General features: G+C 43.3%; 1 protein-coding gene across 7 annotated transcripts in view; it reads left to right on the forward strand.

Moving 5' to 3' along the window:
* HERC3 (HECT and RLD domain containing E3 ubiquitin protein ligase 3) overlaps nt 1-21,096 on the forward strand; it is a 43,584-nt gene that overhangs the window by 11,539 nt on the left and 10,949 nt on the right. For 3 of the 7 annotated variants that reach the window (XM_064416906.1, XM_064416905.1, XM_064416907.1), the window contains exons 3-17: nt 7,405-7,564; nt 8,561-8,637; nt 9,242-9,463; nt 11,352-11,443; nt 12,323-12,453; nt 13,098-13,258; nt 13,743-13,819; nt 14,587-14,711; nt 15,252-15,311; nt 16,943-17,054; nt 17,569-17,758; nt 18,882-19,045; nt 19,490-19,603; nt 20,871-20,894; nt 21,006-21,095. In XM_064416906.1, coding sequence (XP_064272976.1) covers nt 7,405-7,564; nt 8,561-8,637; nt 9,242-9,463; nt 11,352-11,443; nt 12,323-12,453; nt 13,098-13,258; nt 13,743-13,819; nt 14,587-14,711; nt 15,252-15,311; nt 16,943-17,054; nt 17,569-17,758; nt 18,882-19,045; nt 19,490-19,603; nt 20,871-20,894; nt 21,006-21,095 — 1,799 coding nt within the window. Of the gene's footprint in view, nt 1-7,279; nt 7,565-8,560; nt 8,638-9,241; nt 9,464-11,351; nt 11,444-12,322; nt 12,454-13,097; nt 13,259-13,742; nt 13,820-14,586; nt 15,312-16,942; nt 17,055-17,568; nt 17,759-18,881; nt 19,046-19,489; nt 19,604-19,970; nt 20,120-20,870; nt 20,895-21,005; nt 21,096 lie in introns of those variants that run through there. The other 4 variants (XR_010360916.1, XM_064416908.1, XR_010360917.1 and 1 more) reach the window with 4 other exon arrangements.

A 21,096-nucleotide genomic window follows, 5' to 3' on the forward strand; every position in this document is an offset into this window, starting at 1 on the left:
CTTGAAAGCAAAGGCAGGGGTGCTCTACTGAGTGTGCACTGTGCAGGTGTGGCTTTTCAGAAATGTGGCTTTGTCTTGCTCCTGTGCAGATCACTGCAGGATTGAAATAAATGGGAACAGAGTGAGGAGCAAGTCAAGTGCTTTTGAAAATCATATTACTTAATCAAAGCCCATCAAATCTGGCATTAGGCCTTTCCCTAATTCCTCCTTACACTTCTGGTATCCATCCTCATGTCCTGCCAAGGTTTAGTGCATCCTGCCCACCCTGGACTTGCTGCCTTGGAGCTGTGGGGTTTGCTGGGGTGTACATGGTGGATTTTGGGGGTTTCTCAGTAGTCATGGACCAGCCACAGCTTCTGTGCTGCCTTCCAGTGCCCAGCAAGCCTGCCTGAATGACCACCTTTGAGCTCTCTGTCGTAACCTGAGGAGGAAAACGGGCTCTCTCTGGGTTTTCTGAACATAAGTTTTCCCTGTGTTTCTGTAGCGTCTCATGGTGGTTTATTTCTTTGGAAGGACTATCCTTACTAGTTTACCTTATGGGTCTGAATGAAGGTGGATTCTTCCCTCTGCCAGCTGATGCTTGCCAGACTGGAGCCCTCTGTGCCTGACAGCCCTTTCCAGGAGCCTGCTCCAGCTGTCTGTGCCCATGCCAGTGTGCATCTGTAGCTGCTCAGAGAGGCTGTGTCCTCCAGACAAAAGGCACCAAAGTGGGGAGGGCTTCCTGCCTGTGCCTGAGGAAGGGCTTTTCTTTCTCAGGGTAGGTGTCTGCTCACAGCTGTGAGGGGGAGTAGGTGGCAAAGCATACGTGATGTGATACCCTGGGATGTCATGGTGGCCTCTCACTTCTTGCTCTTGCATTCCTGCCTTGACAGGACCAGAAACAGCCTTGGAAAGTGAAGGCAGTGTTAATAACTGAGCCAGCTTCTCTCAGATTTTAAGACTGTAAGTAGCCATGCTAAATAAATGAGTGAGCAGTACCACATGTGTCATGCAGGTAAACCATCAAGAATCACTAGTGTCTCTGGATGAAAGGCAGCTGCAGAATCTTTTGTTGCTTGGAACTTCCCAGGCTTGACCTATGGACCATGTTGCCACTGGTGTGATCAAGAGTGTTCTGGGGGAGTGTCACCTGCTTTTGTTTGTCCTCTGTCCTTTGCTGTCTTCCCCCCACACTTACTTTTCGTTCAGTGAGTCTAATCTCTGTTTACGTTTCCTCCCTTGTAACCAAATTATCAGTTTTATCAGCCTCAGTGCTGCTGTTGTCTCTGATGAGGCTTTTCTTCCTACTGCTCTGCTTTCTGCTGCAAGCACAGCACTGTTCACCAAGTTCAGGAAAGGAAGACCTCAAGATTTGCAAACTGCACTTGTAAAACCCAGCCTTCTTGATGGGTATAGTAAACTTAAGGTGTTGAAAGTCAGAGGATGTTGCATTTTGATGTAAACATAGCTTGCTCCATGCTTCAGAGTTTTTGCCCTGTGCTAAGAGAGGTTTGAGCATAGGGTTCAGTCATATGTAGGTGAGAGCAGCAGGCAGGTAGCGAGGATAGCTGTCATAGGGTGGGGATGTGGTCTCCCCATGAGGTTTGCTCTTGTAGTCTGGTGCTGTGCAGGTGCAGAGCACAGCATTTCTCACACCCTTGTGTGCAATAGTGTCACATAATCTGAGCACAAGATGCAACAAGCACGTAATGCCTTCTCAGAGACGCTCTGTGAAGAGCAGGGAGGTGAAATTGCAGAGCTGGTGTCAGGCAGGGTGGTTCCAGCTGTCTACGTGTTGTGTGTCTCATCTGCCTGGCCATGCCAGAGTAGAGTCACCAAGGTGTGTTCTTGAAATTGTCCAACAGCCCTGGACTCCTCCCTGTGCACCTTCCTCTGATTTTACTGCTGACAAACCACAGAGGAGGTGTGAGTGAAGCCACAGGAGCAGTTTTAGCTGGCTGGGTTAGATTATGTTTTCAAAAAGCACATGACAGCTTTGCAAAGTCTGTGTTTAGTTTAAGTGGTTTATAGAGTCTGATTTCTTCATCCTGCTCCAGGGCTCCAGATGTTTCCTGTGACAGCTGGAGTGTGGGATGTCTAGGTGGTCAGAGTTGAAAGGGGGCAGAGGGGAATCAGAGTGTCCTTCTTGGGAGCTTTAAGGGAGAAGGGAAGGGGCAAAAAGGCCTCGGCAAACACCATGATTTCCCCCTCCCCAGTTACCAGTTTCCAAGTGGCAAATCACACTTCCACTGGGGATGATGTTTTCTGGAAAAGCTGGTTGGTGTACAATAGCTGGTATTTTACTGCTAACACTGATAAAAACAGTGAATAGCTAGGACATGGAAGTTATGCTAACAAAAAAAGGGGAAACTTTCGTAAGGGGAGGGAGATACCTTCTCTCTTAGTACTCTTTCAATTGCAAGCATTTTGATTGTAGCACTTCTGGTTTTCTCTTTTTCCAGTTTCTTTAAAGCACTTAGACATGTTTTAACGTTCAGCTGCTTCAATAGGACTGAAATCATGAAGCTCATCACAGCCTAGAAGTAGACCCATGATATCCGCGTTCATAAACATCTTTGGGATGTGCCATTGGAGACTAGGGAGTCAGGTGACATTTACTAATTCGTGTATAAAGATCTTGTCAGGGCGTTTGGTAGATCCACTGTTGTTTACTTGCTTTTTGTACAGTGGCTTAGTAAAATGGTGGTGACTGATCAGTTGGGGCCATGATGTTTTTCTGATTTTCTTGTGGTGCTTGTTGAAGGCAGTAGCAGATTTTTATGGAGTTTTTGGCTGTTGAATCAGGCCTCCCTAAGTGCTAATGCTGTTAGTGTCACCTTGTTAGATGGTTTAATGTGTTGGTGCAATTCATCTCCAAAAGGAGAGAACTCTGCTTCTTTCCTACAAGAATTAAGGCTTTTCAGTACTCGGAGAATAGAATAATTATACAGGTGACATTTAGGTCACTCATGGTGTCTGATTTAATATTCAGCTGCCTTGTGCATTGAAACATTGTATCTCACACATTTGATTTTTAGATTTGGGTTGCACAGAGCTCACACATCCTCAGTGTGGTTGTGGACTGTATTAACAAGTATGGCAGTGCAAAGAAATTGGCTCATCTGTCCTCAGACTTGCAAGCTGTTAGAATTTAACCCAGAGGGATTTCTTATCTTAGCTTACCTGTTTCTCTCTTCTACGTTTCTACCACCATCTCTTATCTGGGCAAGCTAGTAAGACATTTTTGAGAATCTGTGAGCACTTTCCTTGCAGACACCAACACCCAAGATAAGCAAATGCTCTGAGTTGCTTATTGTCAAGCTGAGGAGGCAATGAAGAGTTTTGGACCAGATGTCCAAGCAGACTGGAATCAATTGAAATGCTTCCAAGACACAGCTTCTTCTGACCAGAAATGCAGATTTTGCCACTGAAGGTGTAACCTCAGGGCCGATGGTTTCTCTGTAGTTTCCAGGCAGTAGAAGCCATCTGGTGCTGTTCCTGTATATCCTGGTGCACATATGGCTGAAGGATTTTGCCCCATCCTCTAGCAGAAGCCTGTCCTGTGAGCAGCTGGAAGCTATACGTAGACAGGATGTACCAACTCTCTGATGAAATTACTAGGAGTACAAAAGCTAATTAATCATTCATTGCCTGTATATTCTAATTAGAGCAGTCTAAGTGAGTGCTTTGTGCTTCTAGCTGTTGCAGGCACTGAAGCAAAGCTTCCAAAGCTTTCCAAAGATGCAGGGGCAAAGCATTGGGCCCTGTTTTATAAATAGGGAAGCTATGGACTGATGGTGGGCTTGTCAGGGGTTTTCATTCTTGTCCCAGCCTTACTGCCATTCCAAACCTTCAAGCTAAATGCACTGATCATCAGAAAGCTGAGTTGTAGAAACATACTCCACTTATCCTCAACTTTTGCTGGAGTGTCCTTGCAAAGCAAGAAGACACAAGAGCAGTCCTGGCAAGCAGGCCTGTCACCATTCACAGATGGGCTGTCCTGGAGACATGTTGCCTCATTCTTTACTCCAGTGTATTTTATGAAAAGATCTAACAGGGTTAAAACCAGAAAAAGTCAAACCTTGTTATACCTATTTCTGTTGAGATCCACAAGTTAAAGTGACAGAAGAGAGAAATCCAAGCTGGAAGTCCAGCAGATATGAAGACCTGATAAATGACTTCTAAGCATTGGTGCTGTTTTGAGATGGCCAACAGCTTCAGGAAGAAAAGATTATTTCAGTGACTACTTCTTGGAACTTAGGAGTTTTTGTTTGTTTTTTGAAAGTTTTATGAGGTGTTGAAACACTGTATTGCATAACTGCTTCAGCCCTTCCCTGTTGCTTTCAGGGTTTTATTCTGCTTAGCAGCAGATAGTAGATAATTTTGCCTGTCAAGCCTCACTTGGCTGATTTTATTCATCAGTTACAGAAGACACAATACTAAGAATAAACTTCACCTTTTGTAACCTTCATCTCAGTGCGGTGATACATCTTCTCTAAGGAGTGAATAATGGTATTTTGATGCTTTGGAAGTTAAATGTGTCCCAACCACTAGAACATCTAATATTTTGATGGGAGGTCAACAAACAAGTAGTTGTCAGATAGATGCTTTTGATATCCCATGTAAGCTGAGAGATGGTACATTCAGTGACTTGGCAGCTGACAGTGAACTGGGACCCTTGTTGGACTGCCTGGGCAGCCTGTGATCCCAGGAGAAGGCTGGCTTTTTTCCACCTCTGGAAAGAAACGTGTCTGAGTGTATAAAACTTGAAATTATTTGGCATTTACATTTCCTCATGACTTTTCAGGCAAACTGCTGTTGACAGGGTGGTAGGAATGTGTTGTGGTAAGATGAGCCATACGTGCACCTTTCTAAAGGCAAAGAGCTTCATCTCCAAGGCAGGCATGGGTTTTTTTCTGTCTGTGGTTATCCAGTAGGTCCAGGTGAGACTGCTCTCTGTTCCATTGGTGAGCAGTGCAGTCACTGAAGGCTTTCAGTGGCACAGGGCAGCCTTTCAAAACAAGCTGGTATTTATTTGTTTCTTGGGGTGGCACGTAGAGCAAGGTCACATTTGTGCTGCCAAATTAAACTTCAGATGGAGCCAGAGGGGACTGAAACAACCTTGGATTTCTAGACCTATTGGGTGTCCTCTCAGTGTCCCAGTGTGTGAAGTCCTTGCCACAGCCACATACCTCAAGGTACTCTTTCCCTGTTTGCTGTACTGCTGTGGTCAGAATCCTGCCTCCTCCAGCTCCTGATGCTAATCTCTGGTCACTGGAGTCTTCTGTGACCTCCCCAAGGTGCTTCAGTGATTCAGGGTCAGCTCCTGCAGGTAATAAGACTTACTATGGCAAATACTGCTTTCCCAGGGAAGTGTTGTACATGCCTTCAGACAGCAAAACAGTGTCTGCCGTGTGTGCCCCACCATCCCATATTGTCCATGTTTGCTGCTTTGTCAGACTCATGATGTCCCCTGGAGTGTTTGGCAGGATGCAGGGAGCAGCTTTGGAAGCAGGGCTGGCTGGTGACTTTGGGACCACTTTAGGAGCTCAGGTGCTCTGGGTAGCCAAGTCTCAGTGCACCCTTCCAGCAAGGGTGAAGTGCTGGGTTGATAAATCAAAGGGCTTTCCTTGTGAGAAGTGGATGGCTTCATCCTGCTCTCCTTTTGATGGTGTGATCCTCTCCAGCAGCAGCTTTGATTCTGCACCTTGAGGTTGCAGAAGCACACCTGTGTGAGATCAGGTGGTGTGTGAGCACAGTGCAGCAGGTAATGTTTGTCTTGCTGGGTGTCTGAGAGGAAGAGACCAGAGTCACATGAGCTGCTGGGACACCTTGTCTGCTGTCATTGACCTTGATCAGCCCTTACAGCTGCTGGTTGTTTAGAGCTCTCAGATAAAAATAGGTTCCCTAATTTATATATATATGTAAATGAACATGAACCAGACTGCCAAAGCAGTGCTATAGTTGGGTGCTTGTGGGCCCAAGTGGGAAGCTGTGTGTCTAAACTGAGTTACCACCCTCAAACCTGGCTGTGTCTCTGCACTGGCAGTGGGACTGGGTGAAATTAGTGCTGCTGGAAAGAGCTGCAGGGTGTTACTGAGTGGCAGGTCTCAAGCCCTCATAAGATGTTTGTGTGTTTGTTATTTGTAAACTGCACCTCTGTTGCCATTAAATATTTTGAGTGAAATGAAGCAATGTTCAGGTGGCGTTTTCCTTAGGTAGAATACATATTTAAATAGTTGTCACCTTTTTCTTCAAAAACATCCATTAGGGATTTTTCTCCTCTTTTTCTCATTCCCAGACACAGAAGGCAAGCCCTCCTAGGGGTAGCTTTTTCTACAGTCATTTAAGACATGTAGATTAATTAGTAAGCAGGTTTTGGTGCTAAGTGTGTTAATGATTTCTGGATGCCTGTGTTGTGGGGTATCATTTTTATGGAATGACATGTAATGACCCTTTCCTTTCATGTCCCAGGCAAGTGGGATTTCAGTAATACTGATCACTGCCTTGTAGCTTACAGGGTGAAGTCTTTCTTCATCCACCTGGAACACTTGTATTTGGTCAGAGAAAAAAAAAAAAGAAAAGCAGCTTTGCTTCAGTCTGGCATGCACGGAGCTTTGCCACACAACATCAGTTGTGTGGTATTTCAGTGTTTTATTGAAAAACAAGATGTTTTTTTGTGCCCCTTTGTAAAAATTGTGTGATGGGTAAGATTTGGTTATAGATGTTTTTAGAGTTGTTGTCACACCTGCTTCAGTTGCCTAACGTGACTTAATGATGAAAAGTCAATTGTGGGTTGTCTTCCAGAGGACTTGAGTGATGATTTATTTTAAAATTTTTATTCCTTCATCTCAGTTTGCTTCCTTTATATGGTACCTTCTTTTATGAGTGTTTGACAGTGATAGGTTCAAACTTGTTCCAAGATTAGCATGGAGGGTGTTGTAACACATACACATCAGGCAATAAATCAAGGTGTGGTGGATGGGCTGTGGATGACATCCAGCTTTATGGATGACTCATCTTCATTGGACCTGAGAGCTGTGGAAGGTCAAATATGTTTTACAGGGTCTGCCATCTTCTCAGTGTTGGATGATCCTTGAATCAAAACTGAGTGGGGAAACCTCAAATCTGGGGTATCTGTTCCTGAATCACCTGATAGGTGTTCCTGTGTCTCAGAGGCTGACTGCCATTGTGCTTGAGGCACGTATACCTGCCTGCCTTCTGTGATCTTCAAACCAGGCTTTCAGAAGAGCTCAGCAGTGACACGTTTTGAGTAAACCCGGTGCTTTTCCTCCTGTAGGACGTGTTTTAAAACTAAACTGGGGATCAGGGCACTCACCTGAATGGCTTTGTGTGCGGATTTGCGCAGCCCTGGCTGTGAGATGGGTGCTGTGACCAGAGACGTTGTCCCTGTGTCTCCCTCAGAGCAAATCGGGGCGCTGGCCGGGCAGCACATCGTGCACGTGGCCTGTGGCGAGTCGCACAGCGTGGCCCTCAGCGACCAGGGCCAGCTCTTCTCCTGGGGCGCCGGCAGCGACGGGCAGCTGGGGCTCACCACCATCGAAGATGCAGTGACAGTACCAAGGTAAGCCTTTGCCAGGTCAGCTTTCCTCAGGGAAGCTCCTCCGAGGGTTGCTCACCAAGGGTTGCTCACCTTCTGTCAGTGTGGCAGGAATAGGGCCCTTCTCATGCTGGGATGAAGGTGATTCCTCCTACTTTTCACTGCTGCTCCCTGAGCCCCGCAAGTCCTCAGGAGGTTTGGGCAGAACAGACTTTGTGTCCATGGACGGCTGAGAGATGGAAAAGAAAATTGCAGCGTGCTTAGCTTCCTCCGTGAAAAATGTCACAGTGTTTTGCACAGAAAGAGGAGGTGCATGAAAGAGCACTTAAAAACAGAAATGCTGTTTGTACTTCAAGGTGTTTTATCATGCTGTGTTGACAGCAGGTCTCTCATTTGGTCCGCCACTGCAGATCCAGTGCAGAGCAGAAGTTTGGGGTGTGTCTCTAGGATGGCTGTCATTGTCAAAACAGTATTTAAAGGAACAGTTTCAGTGACAAAAGATTAATTTTTGAGCTGAAGGGCTCTGTGGGAAGCACATGTGGTTCTGGTAAAACAGGCAGAGAGAGGCTCGCATAGCAATGCGATAGTGCCATTTTAAAAATAACATTTTTGTGGAATTACTTGAACCTTTGACATGCTATTTTCTGTACAAAGCACTGAAGAAGGTTTGCTGCTGTAACTCACTGGATCTGCTAGGCCCATAACAGCATGAAAAATGTCAGTGCCTGAAAAAGAAAAGTAAAAGAGACACCAAGAGCCAGCTATTTTCACCATTTCCAGATGGCTGGATTCAGTGTTATAGCAGGAAATGTAGTTGAGTTACTAGTCAAGTGTCTAGAGGTCTCCACAGATTTGCATCTATTACATATGGATCTGTATTGCCTTCAAGACAATGTTCCTCAGTCCCAAAACCATAGATTTTTTGTGTGTATACAAATACCTGAGTGGAAATGGTAACTTTTATCTAAGGTGATACTGTATTTGTGGACACTTACTCCAAAACCATGTTGTCATCTTTAGGTTGATAAAGAAGTTGAACCAACAGACGATACTGCAGGTTTCCTGTGGAAATTGGCATTGCCTGGCTCTGGCAGCAGGTACTGTAACATCTGTTATTAATTACCAAAATTTGTGCTGTTATTTTACGCAGTGTCCAAGACTGCATATTTCTGTATAATAAATCAAGGACATCCCATGTTCTGACTGCTTTTGGGCCAAATGGGATGCTATAAAATGGATCAGGTACCATGAATATTGAGGAAGAGCTTTGCCAATACTGTGAAGAAAGAAAGCATTACACACAGACCACCCACTGTCTCACTGGTGAATGATGGCAGGAATGCTTGAAAGCTTTCCATCTTGATTTAGAAAAATGTGTGTAATTAATTTCTTTGTGTTGAAATTTTCCTTGGCTGTTACTCTTTTATGTAAAATGAGGACTGTTTTTGTTGCACTGTTTGTTACAGCACTTGTATCTTGTATTTTGCACTTAGTTGCTTGTTCATTTGCGTGGTGGCTTCAGGCCATGCTTTTTTTTTTTTTTTAGCAAAGAATGTCTCTCTTGATTTTGCTTTTTTTTTCTTTTCATCATGAGGCTTGGGTGGGAGCGAAGCCTCCAGGACTGTTTATTTTTAATTTTGGCAGACTTGCTGTTCTCTTGGCTAACTTTCACCCACCATTCTCATTCTTTCCTTGTTTCAGATGGCCAGTTCTTCACGTGGGGGCAGAACAGCTATGGTCAGCTGGGCTTGGGCAAAGAATGTCCCTCCCAAGCCAGTCCACAGCGTGTCAAGTCTCTAGATGGGATCCCTTTGGCTCAGGTTGCTGCAGGTGGAGCCCACAGTTTTGCCCTTTCTCTCTCAGGAGCTGTGTTTGGCTGGGGGAAGAACAGCTCAGGACAGCTGGGACTAAGTGATGAACGAGGTATGGAAATTATGCTCCTAGGTGAAAGAAGGACAGACTCCTTTGCCTGGTGTCTCTTGTTGCATTGACAGTGTATTTTTACTGAGTGGGCCTGTAACACTCAGCAGCCCTTCCTAAGACAAGATGGCAGAGAAAGTCTCTGTCTCTACAGGCTTTTCATACCTAGTAGAAACAGGAACGTGTTTTTTCCCCTTGTGGGTGTTAATTTAAGTGAGGAGGGTTAAAAAGAGAGGTCTTTCAAGTGTGAATGCCAACATGCAAATATCAAAGGAAGTGCTTATATTCTTTCTCCCTCTTCTCAAAAACATTTTCTTTGAAGTTCATTGGAGGAAAGGCTTTCCCTGCAGAACAGCAGGCTGAACCCATCTCCTCATTTCCAGCATGACTTTGACTGGTGAGCAGCTGTATGCTTCAAAATGATGGCAACACTGAGTATCTCAGTACTGTAAAATGTTTATTTAGTAGTTTATTTATTGCACAGTTTACCAGACACATAGGGCCAGTGGTAGTTTTCTCAGGTGCTAGTCTGAAAACCCCAGATCTCTTCTACCTTTTGAATAAAACAAGTGAATGGAAGGTTTTCTTTGGAGCTTCAAATCAACCTCCTTATTGGTTTCTGCATAATTCCTGAGCAGATTTAACTATCTAGGCAAGTTTCTGAGTGTAGATGTGATACCTAGCATGCACCTAGGTACCTTGTACTGTCTGTAAAGTAGGGCTGATCTAATAGGGGAGCAGCAACGTCCTTTCCATGTAGATTGGCAGATAAATGCTTCTAATTAAAACAAAGCTGCAGTTTACATATGAGAGGCTTACACTGACATGGGGCTAATCTTAAATGAACAGAATAGGCATCAGCTCGTGGGATGGTGCTGGCCAGGGATCATATTCTGCTTCCCCCTCAGTGCCTGGCATTGTAGTAAATATGTGATATTTATGGTAAGTGAATCATGATAAAACAGTGTGAATTGTACTTGTCAAACATGAACAGCAAGGTCTGCAAACATGGATATTCTGCAGCACTGTTATTATTAACAATTGTGCTGTAGAAAGAAGTGTCATTCCTGTGGAAAGATCCGAGTGCTAAAATACAGAAAAAAGTAAATAAAAATATGCTCTCAATTCTAAACTCATAGAAATGTTACTGTTGGAATCTTAAGAAATGGGCAACTTCTATAGGTAGGAAGCTGACTTTTGTTGGTATGGAATAAGTAACTGCTCCCCTTAATATCTAACTGTTTTGGGGTGCCTACTGCTCCTTGAAGTGCTTAGCTTTTATTTTTACTGTATTCATCCCTGAAAGACAGACTTTAAATGATTAGGGGTGGCAGAGTGAAGGAGAAAAGCATCACTTAATGGTTGGTAGTGATTAACCTTTGCAAGTAGGAGGATCTTCTGCTTAAAAGGATGACAGGAGAAGGAAAGCTGAGTATTTAAATACACGTTGGGATTCAGCTTACCATGTGTCTTGCACAAGCGTGTCCCACGTGTCAGGGTTGTTCTGTATGGAAAAGGTCTGAGTCAGGTTTTGGAAACAAATATTTGCAGTCATCCCTGAGGAGTCTGAAATGGAGCATGAAGGTGAAGGTGGGTGTATGTAGGCTGCACTCACCATATCTGCCAAACAGAAGTGCATGTTGAATTTATACAAGGTAATCAACATGTGCATTCTTGCTCTGGACAACTTTGTTTGAGTCAATCAAGCCTTTTAAGAATTTGAGGGGAAAAGCAGCAGTGAAGTACTCAGTGCCATGTGGGGTCGTTTTCTCCACAAGTTTCCCTTGTGCTCGTGGACCACGTCTGAAAATCAGAGTGGCAGTGCTTTTCTTGGACATTTTTTGTCTGTGTTTATGGACCAGCTGCTTTGTTTCCTTTGGCTTCGTTGCAGACCGGGAGTCGCCGTGTCACGTGAAGCTGTTGCGCTCTCAGAAGGTTGTTTACATCAGCTGTGGAGAGGAGCACACGGCAGTCCTGACCAAGGTAGAGATGCTGGCCTGGGAACCCGGGCCTCTGCCTCACCTGCCTGATGGTTTCACAGTGCTTTTCTGTGTAGTGGTAGAAAAACACAGATGGACTTACTGTATTCCTTCTGACCCAGTAAAAGAAACTAAGTGGAAAGTATAGCCTAATTATTTATTCTGAGATTCATTCCCAGCACGATCCTTTGCTGGTTTTGAAGATGAAGCTGTTAATAATGCATGGCAGCAAATTGCAAAACTCAGGTGATCACTTAAAAAGAACAGCTTTGTGAGGAAAACAAATTAACACACACATCCAAAGGGGTGAAAATAGTATTTTGTTGAAAAATAGAGTAATAGTGTGCATCAGAATAAGATGGAAGCTAAAATGAATGAGTGTTTAAATTTAACATTAGTAGTCACAACATTTACAAGAGGTTTTCAGTTCCAAACCTGCTGCTTCCAAGTGGTGTATAATTTAGTGGTCAGAGGACAGGGCTAGGGTTTGAAAGAGGGCAGCTCAGTTCTTGCCTTGGCTCTGCCACTTTGTAGGTGTTGCTTCCTGTTTTGGAGCCTGTTTTGGAGTGTTTTCCACTGTAAAATGAATTAAACAACTGAGTTTGGGTTTCCTGTTGGGAAAAATACCATTGTAGAAAACCAGTTCTGTAGGAGCTTGTCTAGTGTAGAGATAACCTGAAGGTAATTCTGTTAGTTTCTGATGGGTGGCAAGGTGGCTTGTTTGAAAGCTGCGTTAGCAGAACCCAAGTTTCTTTTCTGAATCTTTTGAAAATCCCCGTCAGTCTCTGCCTAAGCTTTCGGCTCATACTGAAACTGTAGTCAGAGAGATCCTGCTGGGTTATGGGTCCCTAAATGGAGACTCTGCTGTTTGGTTTGCTAACAGAGTGGAGGGGTGTTCACCTTCGGTGCAGGTTCCTGCGGGCAGCTGGGCCACGACTCCATGAACGATGAGGTGAACCCCCGAAGAGTTCTTGAGCTCATGGGCAGTGAAGTATCCCAGATTGCTTGTGGCAGGTGAGTCCTGGGTGCAGTCAGAAGCTTTTCTTTGGTGGAGGTTAATGCTGCACTGAATCATGCAAATAGGGGGAAACAGGCCTGCTTCTGCATTCTGTGTATCAAAGCTAAATGATTTAAATCTTACTTCCCATGAGAATTTTCAGACCCTCTAAATGAGATGGTTTTTTAATTGGGGTTGTACCCTGCACTCTAACCTGTAAAAGATACCTTGCCAGCTTAATAATTCAGCAAGACTTAAGAGCAAAAGTCCCTTTGGTCACAAGTTTCCAGCCTCTTTAATGGAAAGTGAGTTAGCAGCACTGGTGCTGTGTGTTTGCCTTTCAGAATGTACAGGCTTAGCAAATGCCTAAGCTGATCCTGTAGCCTGATACCAGCTGCCTGTCTGCACAAGCTGCTCTTTGTCCCTTCCACCTAAAGGGCTCCATCCCACAAACTGGTGCCATCAGGTGGCAAAAACTGAGCATTGGTGCCCCTGTAAAGGTGCTGCTTGGCACCAGCTTCTGGCCTAGGAGAAATGAGAATAAGTTCTAGGTTGCATTTGGTTTAGTTGTTGGGGTTTTTTCCCCCCCTTGGTTTTGGTCTTTGTTTTATTTTGAATTTATTGTTAAACAAGGCCCAAACTCTGTACCCATCTCTTACAGACATCACACTTTAGCCTTTGTGCCTTCTTCAGGAATGATCTATGCATTTGGCTGTGGAACAAGAGGCCAGCTGGGAACAGGGCACACTTGCAATGTGAAGTGTCCCTCTCCTGTCAAGGGTCACTGGGCAGCTCACAATGGGCAACTCTCAGGGAAACCTGGTATGTACGTGCTCGATTTGAAATGGCAGATGGACACAAATAACTTCACCCATGGCTGTCTAAAGACGTCTTAACATTGCTCTGTGAAATCTCTGGAAATACCAAAAGAAACCCATCCTATTGTCCCAAATGCACTGTGGTAATTTCTGGGTGACCTTTTGCTCTCTCTGTTAATGTGTGCTATCTCCCTTTCTCTTTTTATGGCAGTCTTGAGACTTCATGAAATTGTACTGATACTTTACTAATGCTGTTCCAAACACTTTGTTCTCTCTTTAAAGCCCCTATTGCAGTTTAAAAATGACAACTTTCCCCTCCTGTGTACCTCTTATGAAAGTGCTACAGTGCTTGAGTTCCAGCTGATTTCAGCAGGGCCTTCAAAGGACCCAGGTGCTCCTTGTACTGGCAGTGCAAATGGGAGGGGAGAAAGTGTAAGTAGGGTCTTGCATTCATCAGCCCCTAACACAGCTGTGTCTTCCTCAAACAGATGCCTGTAAATACCACATTGTTAAACATATCTTCTCTGGAGGAGACCAAACTTTTGTGCTTTGCTCCAAATACGAGGTAAACCAAATGGAAGTATCTTTACAAGTCTTCTCCCCTGTCCCAGCATTCACAACACAGCTTTTGTTTTTGCTAAAATCTTCTGAAATGGAAGTATTGCTTTGGACTCCATTCTGCCTTACAAACCTTACCAGCTCTGACAGTTGTTACAGGGATTTCCAACTTCAGTGGCTGAAAGTTGCCTTTCTTTAGAGGCACATCAAAGCCATTGGGAAGACACTGATTCCAGTTTAATCAGCAGGGAGGGGAATCCAGTCTTTGCAGATTGGAAGCAGGGGGCTGCTTTCCACCTGTGGCACTGGCTGCTTCATAGTTGGTGTGTAGGACCATCAGCCACATACAATGGGATTTTGTTAGTCAGTGCTAGATGGAGGGCTGAATGCTGAATTAGTTTTCCCACTTCTGTCTTCGTTTTTCTTTCAAGAAGTGTTTGGGATAAACTTTTCAGGCATGGAAATAGGTCTAAAATAATTCTACTAAGCCTGTAGGTCCATATGACAGTATTTACGAGGGCTTTGGTACATCTAGGAAATGATATTTTGTTTTTTTGTTTTCCTCTTTTTAAAATATATTTGAGGATCCTTTTTTTCCTTCACTTTTTCATACCTTCCCTTTAGGACTTCTTAGTAATGGCACAAAATTTCTAACCAAACCTTTTCAGAGGCCACACTAAGGAAGCTATCAGTTATTTATTAAAACAGAGATTATGGATAGGAAGGAATTGTTTTACAAGCCTTGTCTTTGCTGAAATCTGTATCTTCTCACAGAATTCCTTGCCTGCTGATGATTTCCGGACCATAAATGAAACACGTTACACCTGTTTAATAAATGATGAAACTATAGATGTCTGGAGGCAAAAGCTTTTAGAAAAGAACAGTTCTAATTCTGTCAAGTAGGTATTGTGGCACTGGACAAGCCTTTTGTTGAAAGTTCTATTGAAATAATTTTGTTGGCTTCCGTGCCATGCTTTCACTTGAAATTTAGCAACCTTTTCAAGTGTGGTTCTTGGTTGTTTCCAAGGGGAGGAGTTGCCAGTCACAAAGCTGCCAGGTGAGAGCTTCTGAGCAAAACAGAGGAATTTGAAGCTGCCTCAGCATTGTATATGGTGGGTGGGAACTTGATTTAAAGTTGTCCTGCATTGTGTGCTTAAAATTCATGGAAAGTAACAAGCACTTGTGAGCAGACTGATTAAGTTCTTTCCCCAGTGTCCCTGCCGTGAGAAGGGCAGAATTAGGTGGAAAGGAGGCACTAATTCCTCCTTTCAAAGAAGGGCCTTACATGATCCTGAATGAAGTCTTGCCCTCTGTGCCTCTATAAAGGGGTTATCCTGACATTGTTTCCCATAAAAGGAAGGGAAGAGAGATGAAGACATTTACTGAGGCATCCGTTCATAACCTGTATCTGTTTTCTTTTCTCTTCCTGCTGCAATCAGTAATGTTGTTCAGATACTGTCCTCAGCTGCCTGCTGGAATGGAAGCTTCTTGGAGAAGAAGTAAGTACCACATTTCCAGCCATGTATGGCTTTTCCTTGATGCAGACTGGAGTCCTTTGCTTCACTCACTTCTGCAGTGGGATTTGATTTTTTTGATCAGGCAGGAGATGAGGGCAGAGGATGTTTCCTAAAGGGGTGGGATGGTCAGAGCTGGGTAAGGAAGGCAAATGGTCTAAGAGAGTGCATGGTGAGTGTACTGTAAGTGGCACAGATTTCTTGGAGTTGCCACAACTGTTATTCTTCCTTATGAAACAGATACCAATGGCTTTAGAGAGAGGGTTAGGAATCAGACATTAAGGGAAATTAGGGATGCCAGGTGTCAGAATAGTCTTACCCAGCTGACCTAGTGGTCCATGTGAAAGTATACGTCCACACAGGCTGCTCTTGAAAACACATCGGGGCAACAAGGAAGTGCTTTCCTTTTAGGTGACATCATACGTGGAAAGTTTTGTGGCCCTGCTTGTAAAAGGAGGAATTTCAAATGGGTGTAACCCATATTAGGTGGTGACAAGGTTGTAAGACACATAGCTGAGTCAAAGGCTGTGGGTTGGGAAGGCTTGTGTTGGTTGTGTCTGTAAATGTTGAGGAGGTAACAGCATAAGATGAGGAGGAGGAGAGATTTTTCTGGTGATGTGGTGAGTAAATGACCTGTAACTAGGTGAAGAAAAAATTTCTCTGAGTAATCTTTGCGTAATACATTCCAAGAGCAACTTGAAGATAGTTTGTTAATTATCGTGGTGTTTTTCTGCTTGTCCAGTGGTTTCTTCTCTGGTATTGTGACATGTTATTGCATCAGGAGAGTTGTGTCATGTTGGTTTAAAATCCTTGTTGAGGTATCCAAGTTGCTGAGTCATTTTAAATAGCCTCACATCTCCCTTGAATGTGGAAATGAGTGGAGTTTATGGCTTCATCAGCCAAATACAGTTGTTCTTTCACTTCAGTGATGTCTTGGCTAGTGCAGGACTTCTACAGAAAATCTTTGACAAAATGAATGTTAAATTCTGAAGGCTTAAATGAGGGTGTATTTAACTATGTACCTTTATACATGAAGTCTCATGTCAACGTGCACTTGACAGAAATACTCCAGTGCATCCCTCCCGTGTGCTAAGGCCATGTAGGCCTGTTTGCCCTACAGGATTAGATGGGGGAGCAGCTTTTCCATGGCTGTGTGCCTGAGCACAGCCAGCACTACCTTTGCAGAGCACAGCCCCAGCTGCTCTGTACCACAGTGTCTCTGGGAGCTGTTTCCAGCCTGGAGCCTGTGCTGTTTTGGGAATACCATTCTGCCACAGCAGGCTGTGTTCAGCTCCTCATATGGTTACAGCCACACCATCAACCTGACAAATGCATCCTGACTTTAAGAGCTGCTTTCCCCTTCAGGATGTCTAATACAGTGCTCTTAAGTCAGTGAAGGAGTCCTGGGGACACCAGAGACTTTGATGAAGAGTTTCTCTGCAAGAATCCCAGCCCTAACCGAGGCCCAGAGGAATTTGGAAGGGAGAGTCTTTGTTTCTAGTCTTAGGAATTCTCTAGTGGTCATTTCTCTATTGCTTGCTCTCAGGTCATGTCAATACACAGGTAATGTGGTCTCTTCCTTAACCTTATGCCTGTCTGTGATTTCTTTTTTAAAGAATCGATGAACATTTTAAAACCAGTCCAAAGATCCCAGGGATTGATCTAAACTCCACGAGAGTGCTGTTTGAGAAGCTGATGAACTCTCAGCACTCCATTCTCCTAGAGCAGGTATTGCACTTCTGAGATTTGGATATACAGAGGGGAAAATTAGGGCTTTGTCCCTCCCTAACATGCAAGTACCAGTAGCATGGTTGAACAAAGGTTGTGTTGCAAATCTGAAATCCAAACACTTAATGGTACTTCTTTGACCTGGGCTGATTTTGATCTCCTCAGAGTGTGTCTCTGAGGCTTTTATTTAAAAACAAGTTTTATCTCATAGCATTTAACACTTGAATGTCTGCTGAAATAAACTCTGTGTATGTTTTATTTGTAATTATTGTGTGTCTGTAAGGAGTTGAGTACTTTATGGTTGTATAACTTATTCTGACTCAGAATTTCTTTCACAAGTGCAGAGCTGTGAGATAAAAACATACATGTTCCTCTTGCCACTTTTAGCTGTAATATTTATAGCTTTGGATTTTTTCACTCTGCTATTGATAATAAAATAGGCTTTTACCATTTTATCAGCCCTTAAGCCTTGTCTACAGGATAAGTTGTCTTTTTTGTTTTGTCTTCTCTTTAGATACTGAAGAGCTTTGAAAGTTTTTTGATTCCTCAGCTGTCCAGCTCTCCACCAGATGTTGAGGCAATGAGGATCTATCTGATTCTCCCAGAATTCCCACCATTCCAAGACTCCAAGTATTATATCTCTCTGACCCTTCCTCTAGCAATGGCTATTTTGCGCCTGGATACCAACCCCAGCAAAGTGCTTGGTAAGTGTCATTTAAAAATTGTTTTAATTTAGAAGTAAAATAAAATTTCAAAGAACACTTACTAGGGAGGTTAATCTAATTTACCTTATCTACTTTACCCACATTCAGAGACTCAGTTCCAGATAAATTTGCATTTCTCTACAGAAACATAGATTTTTGTATATCATGAAGATTAAGCTATCCTATTCTCCTAAATTTGATCAGCTCTTGATCACTTTAGAATATTGTTTCTGTATAAGGTAAAAAAAAAGAATACAAAATATAATATTAAATTATTTTATCCTCTACAAGATGCAGACAAACCTTGGTCTGTGACTAAGCTGAACACTTAAACTCTTCTCCCACTTCTGGGTCTTCATCTCTAATATATTTTCCTCTGAGCTTCTTTTAAACTCGACAGAACATATGCTGCTTAATGATGTTACTGACGTGTTAAGCTACTACTGTTCTTGTTATCTTACTCTGTTTCTTAAGACTGTCTTGTACTGAACCTGATATCTTCATGTTAAATGTCATATGGTGCATTCAGTTCTCCAGAAGAATCCTAGGCTCCAGCTTTTACTTTGCAGGTGACTGGGTCTAGGAAAGAAGCTAATAGTCAGGGTCCCTTCAGGGGAAAGTAAGGGCTCCCTGTCCTTGGCAAGAAAGAAATCAGGCTCTCCAAAGAGGGGGAGTTAATCCTTTAGTGCAGATGTGCCAGGAGACACACTCTGATGCCTGCTAGAAAAGTCTGTGGTGTTGCAGAGAATTGCCCAGGCAGTTCTTTGCTTGTCACTCCTGCAAGACAGATTTCTGCCCACAAGATCAGTGTCCTGAATGCCAGATACTTGAAACAGTGCCTTGAATTAAACACTGAAAAACTTCAAATTCAGGCTCTCACCCTGATCAAGGTTTGGGCTGGGTAATGACTGGTGTGGCTGGAAGGGTGTGGAAAGGGAGAAGCTTTTCAGTTTCTGGAATTTCAATGACTGCCTCGCTTTCCTGTTCCTACACCTTGGGCAGGAATAGGGAAGCTTTTTGAGAGTCTTCAGATGTATTCTCCTTTTTTTTCAGTTGTAACCCCTTATTCAGGGAATATTCTGGCCTTTGATTGATGTTCATATTGATGTCCTCTGCTTTCCAGATAACTGGTGGTCTCAGGTGTGCCCAAGATACTTCCTCAGGCTTGTGGACCTCTATAAAGGTGCGGTGGTTTACCTCCTCAGTGGAAGGAAGACGCTGCTGATCCCAGTCCTGTTCAGCAGCTACATTACAGCTGCTCTCAGGCTTCTGGAGAAACTCCACAAGGTGAGAGGAAAGCCTGGGCATGTGTTGGCTCAAGATGATTCAGTCCTGTCTGCCCTTGGCCAGTCGTGAGCTGTCGGTCAAGTCACAGCGTGGGAAAGATGTTCGTGGCTTTCCTAAGTCCAAAGTTCTTGAAGATTCTTTAGTCCTGTCTCAAAGACTAGAAATAAAGTTACCCTAAAGAGTGGCATCACAGCTATCCCTTGATGATCTCTGCTGTCACTGTGTTGTTGCAGAGTGGTTGGGGTGAGGAGGAGAGGGAACTAAAATAAGTTACGAAGAGGTTCTATTTGATTCTTCTTGGTTTGTGCCAAAATATAAAAGATTGTGTATTGTTTGTAGAGCATTCTGAGTCTTTTGTTACAAGCTGCTATAACTGAATTTATGAAAGCAAACCTGAAAATATGTTAAAATATGTCAAATATTTCCATCTGTTCTCTTCACTAGGTGAATCAGAAGGTTAAACACGTGGAATATGATAAGTTTTATATCCCTGAGATTTCCAGCTTGGTGGACATTCAGGAAGATTATCTCATGTGGTTTTTGCACCAGGCTGGAATGGTAAGAGCTTTTATGTATAGTCATGAAATAGCTGTCCATGTTTGTGTCTCTGGCTGTAGACCTGTATTTCCAATATCCTTAATCAGAGCATAATGTATTCAGTACAGGAGCTTCTGTACGTTAACTATCTCAGATCTGAGTGCTTTACAAAATTGACTTAAAAATAAAAACACTGTCAGAAGAGTTGGAGCTAGCAATATTTAACCAAAGCTTGCAACAGTCTCTGTGATTGTTCATGTGAATTCCATTCAGTCTTTGCACAAGGTGATTAATTCAGTCACTGGATCCTTTTAATGTAATCAAGACCTCAGGAGCCAAGTCCTGTATTCTAAAATTATAATTTTTGCCCTTTACTTCTGCTGTTTAGGCAGGTATTGTGAATAATGTAGCCAGTGATGTTAAAATGTTGCTCTGTAAGAGGAGGCAGTGTGGCGTTCTGGCTAGGGGACTGAACCAAGCCTCAAGAGATGTGGGTTCTGTTCCTGGCTCTTCCAGTAACCTGCTGGGTGATCTTGGGTAAGACCCTTCACCTCTTTTATGTCTCACTTTCCCATTTGTAGAGAAAGGAGATAACTAAACCGAGGGCTGGAATATGCTGTGTGGGAACCCAGTGAGATTATTTAGTCATAGCAAGGAAAGGAATCTCAGGTGTTAAAAAAACCAAAAACCACCAAAAAACATCTGCCGAGGGATGCTGCAAGAGTAAAAACTGACTGTAGTGATAACTTTTGTGTGTGTTTTCATGGGCTTTGTAAGTGTTTGTGCTGTGCCCCCATCCTCTGCTTTCCATCATTGAAATAGTGCTGCTGTGCTTACCTTTAGTGAGCAGAACAATAAAGTACTGACTTAAATTTATGTAAGGGATAGTTAAGAATGTGTCAATATGGCTAATGATGAGTAATTTGCATTGCAGGGGTGTTCTTGTATCACCATGTAGAGGCCTTATGGTCTCTCCTGTTGTTTCATATTGTTTCTGTATTTGTTACTCTTCATAAGAGCAAGTTTCACCCATGGCAGACCAACACAGGATTCTATGCCAGTCAGTCCTCTTAGGAATGTTTGAATGTTCATGTTTTGAATTAGACTTGTGCATTTTCTTGAGAAGGAAGTTCCCATGCTTTTCTTTAAGAGGAAGAAAAATGGGTTGTTGGTCCCAAAGAAGGAAAATTTACTTTGGGTCACCTTTGGACTAGTCCATCCAAAAAAACTCATGAGACACAAAATTGAAAGAGTGAAAGATTTTCATACTTCTCTTTTTCTTTCACAGAAAGTAAGGCCGTCCATCATGCAGGTAAGAAAATTGTTTAAAGATTGTTCTTATTTAAATTACTATATTGTTCCTATTTAAAGAAGTGCTTTGGAAGCTGTGGATAGGAACAAGTCTTGCCTGTCTTTCTTGCAGGACTCTGTGACTCTCTGCTCTTACCCTTTCATCTTTGATGCTCAAGCTAAGACCAAGATGTTACAGACAGATGCAGAATTACAGATGCAGG

Source organism: Passer domesticus, chromosome 4 (assembly GCF_036417665.1).
Source record: "Passer domesticus isolate bPasDom1 chromosome 4, bPasDom1.hap1, whole genome shotgun sequence".
Taxonomy (NCBI): Eukaryota; Metazoa; Chordata; class Aves; order Passeriformes; family Passeridae; genus Passer; species Passer domesticus.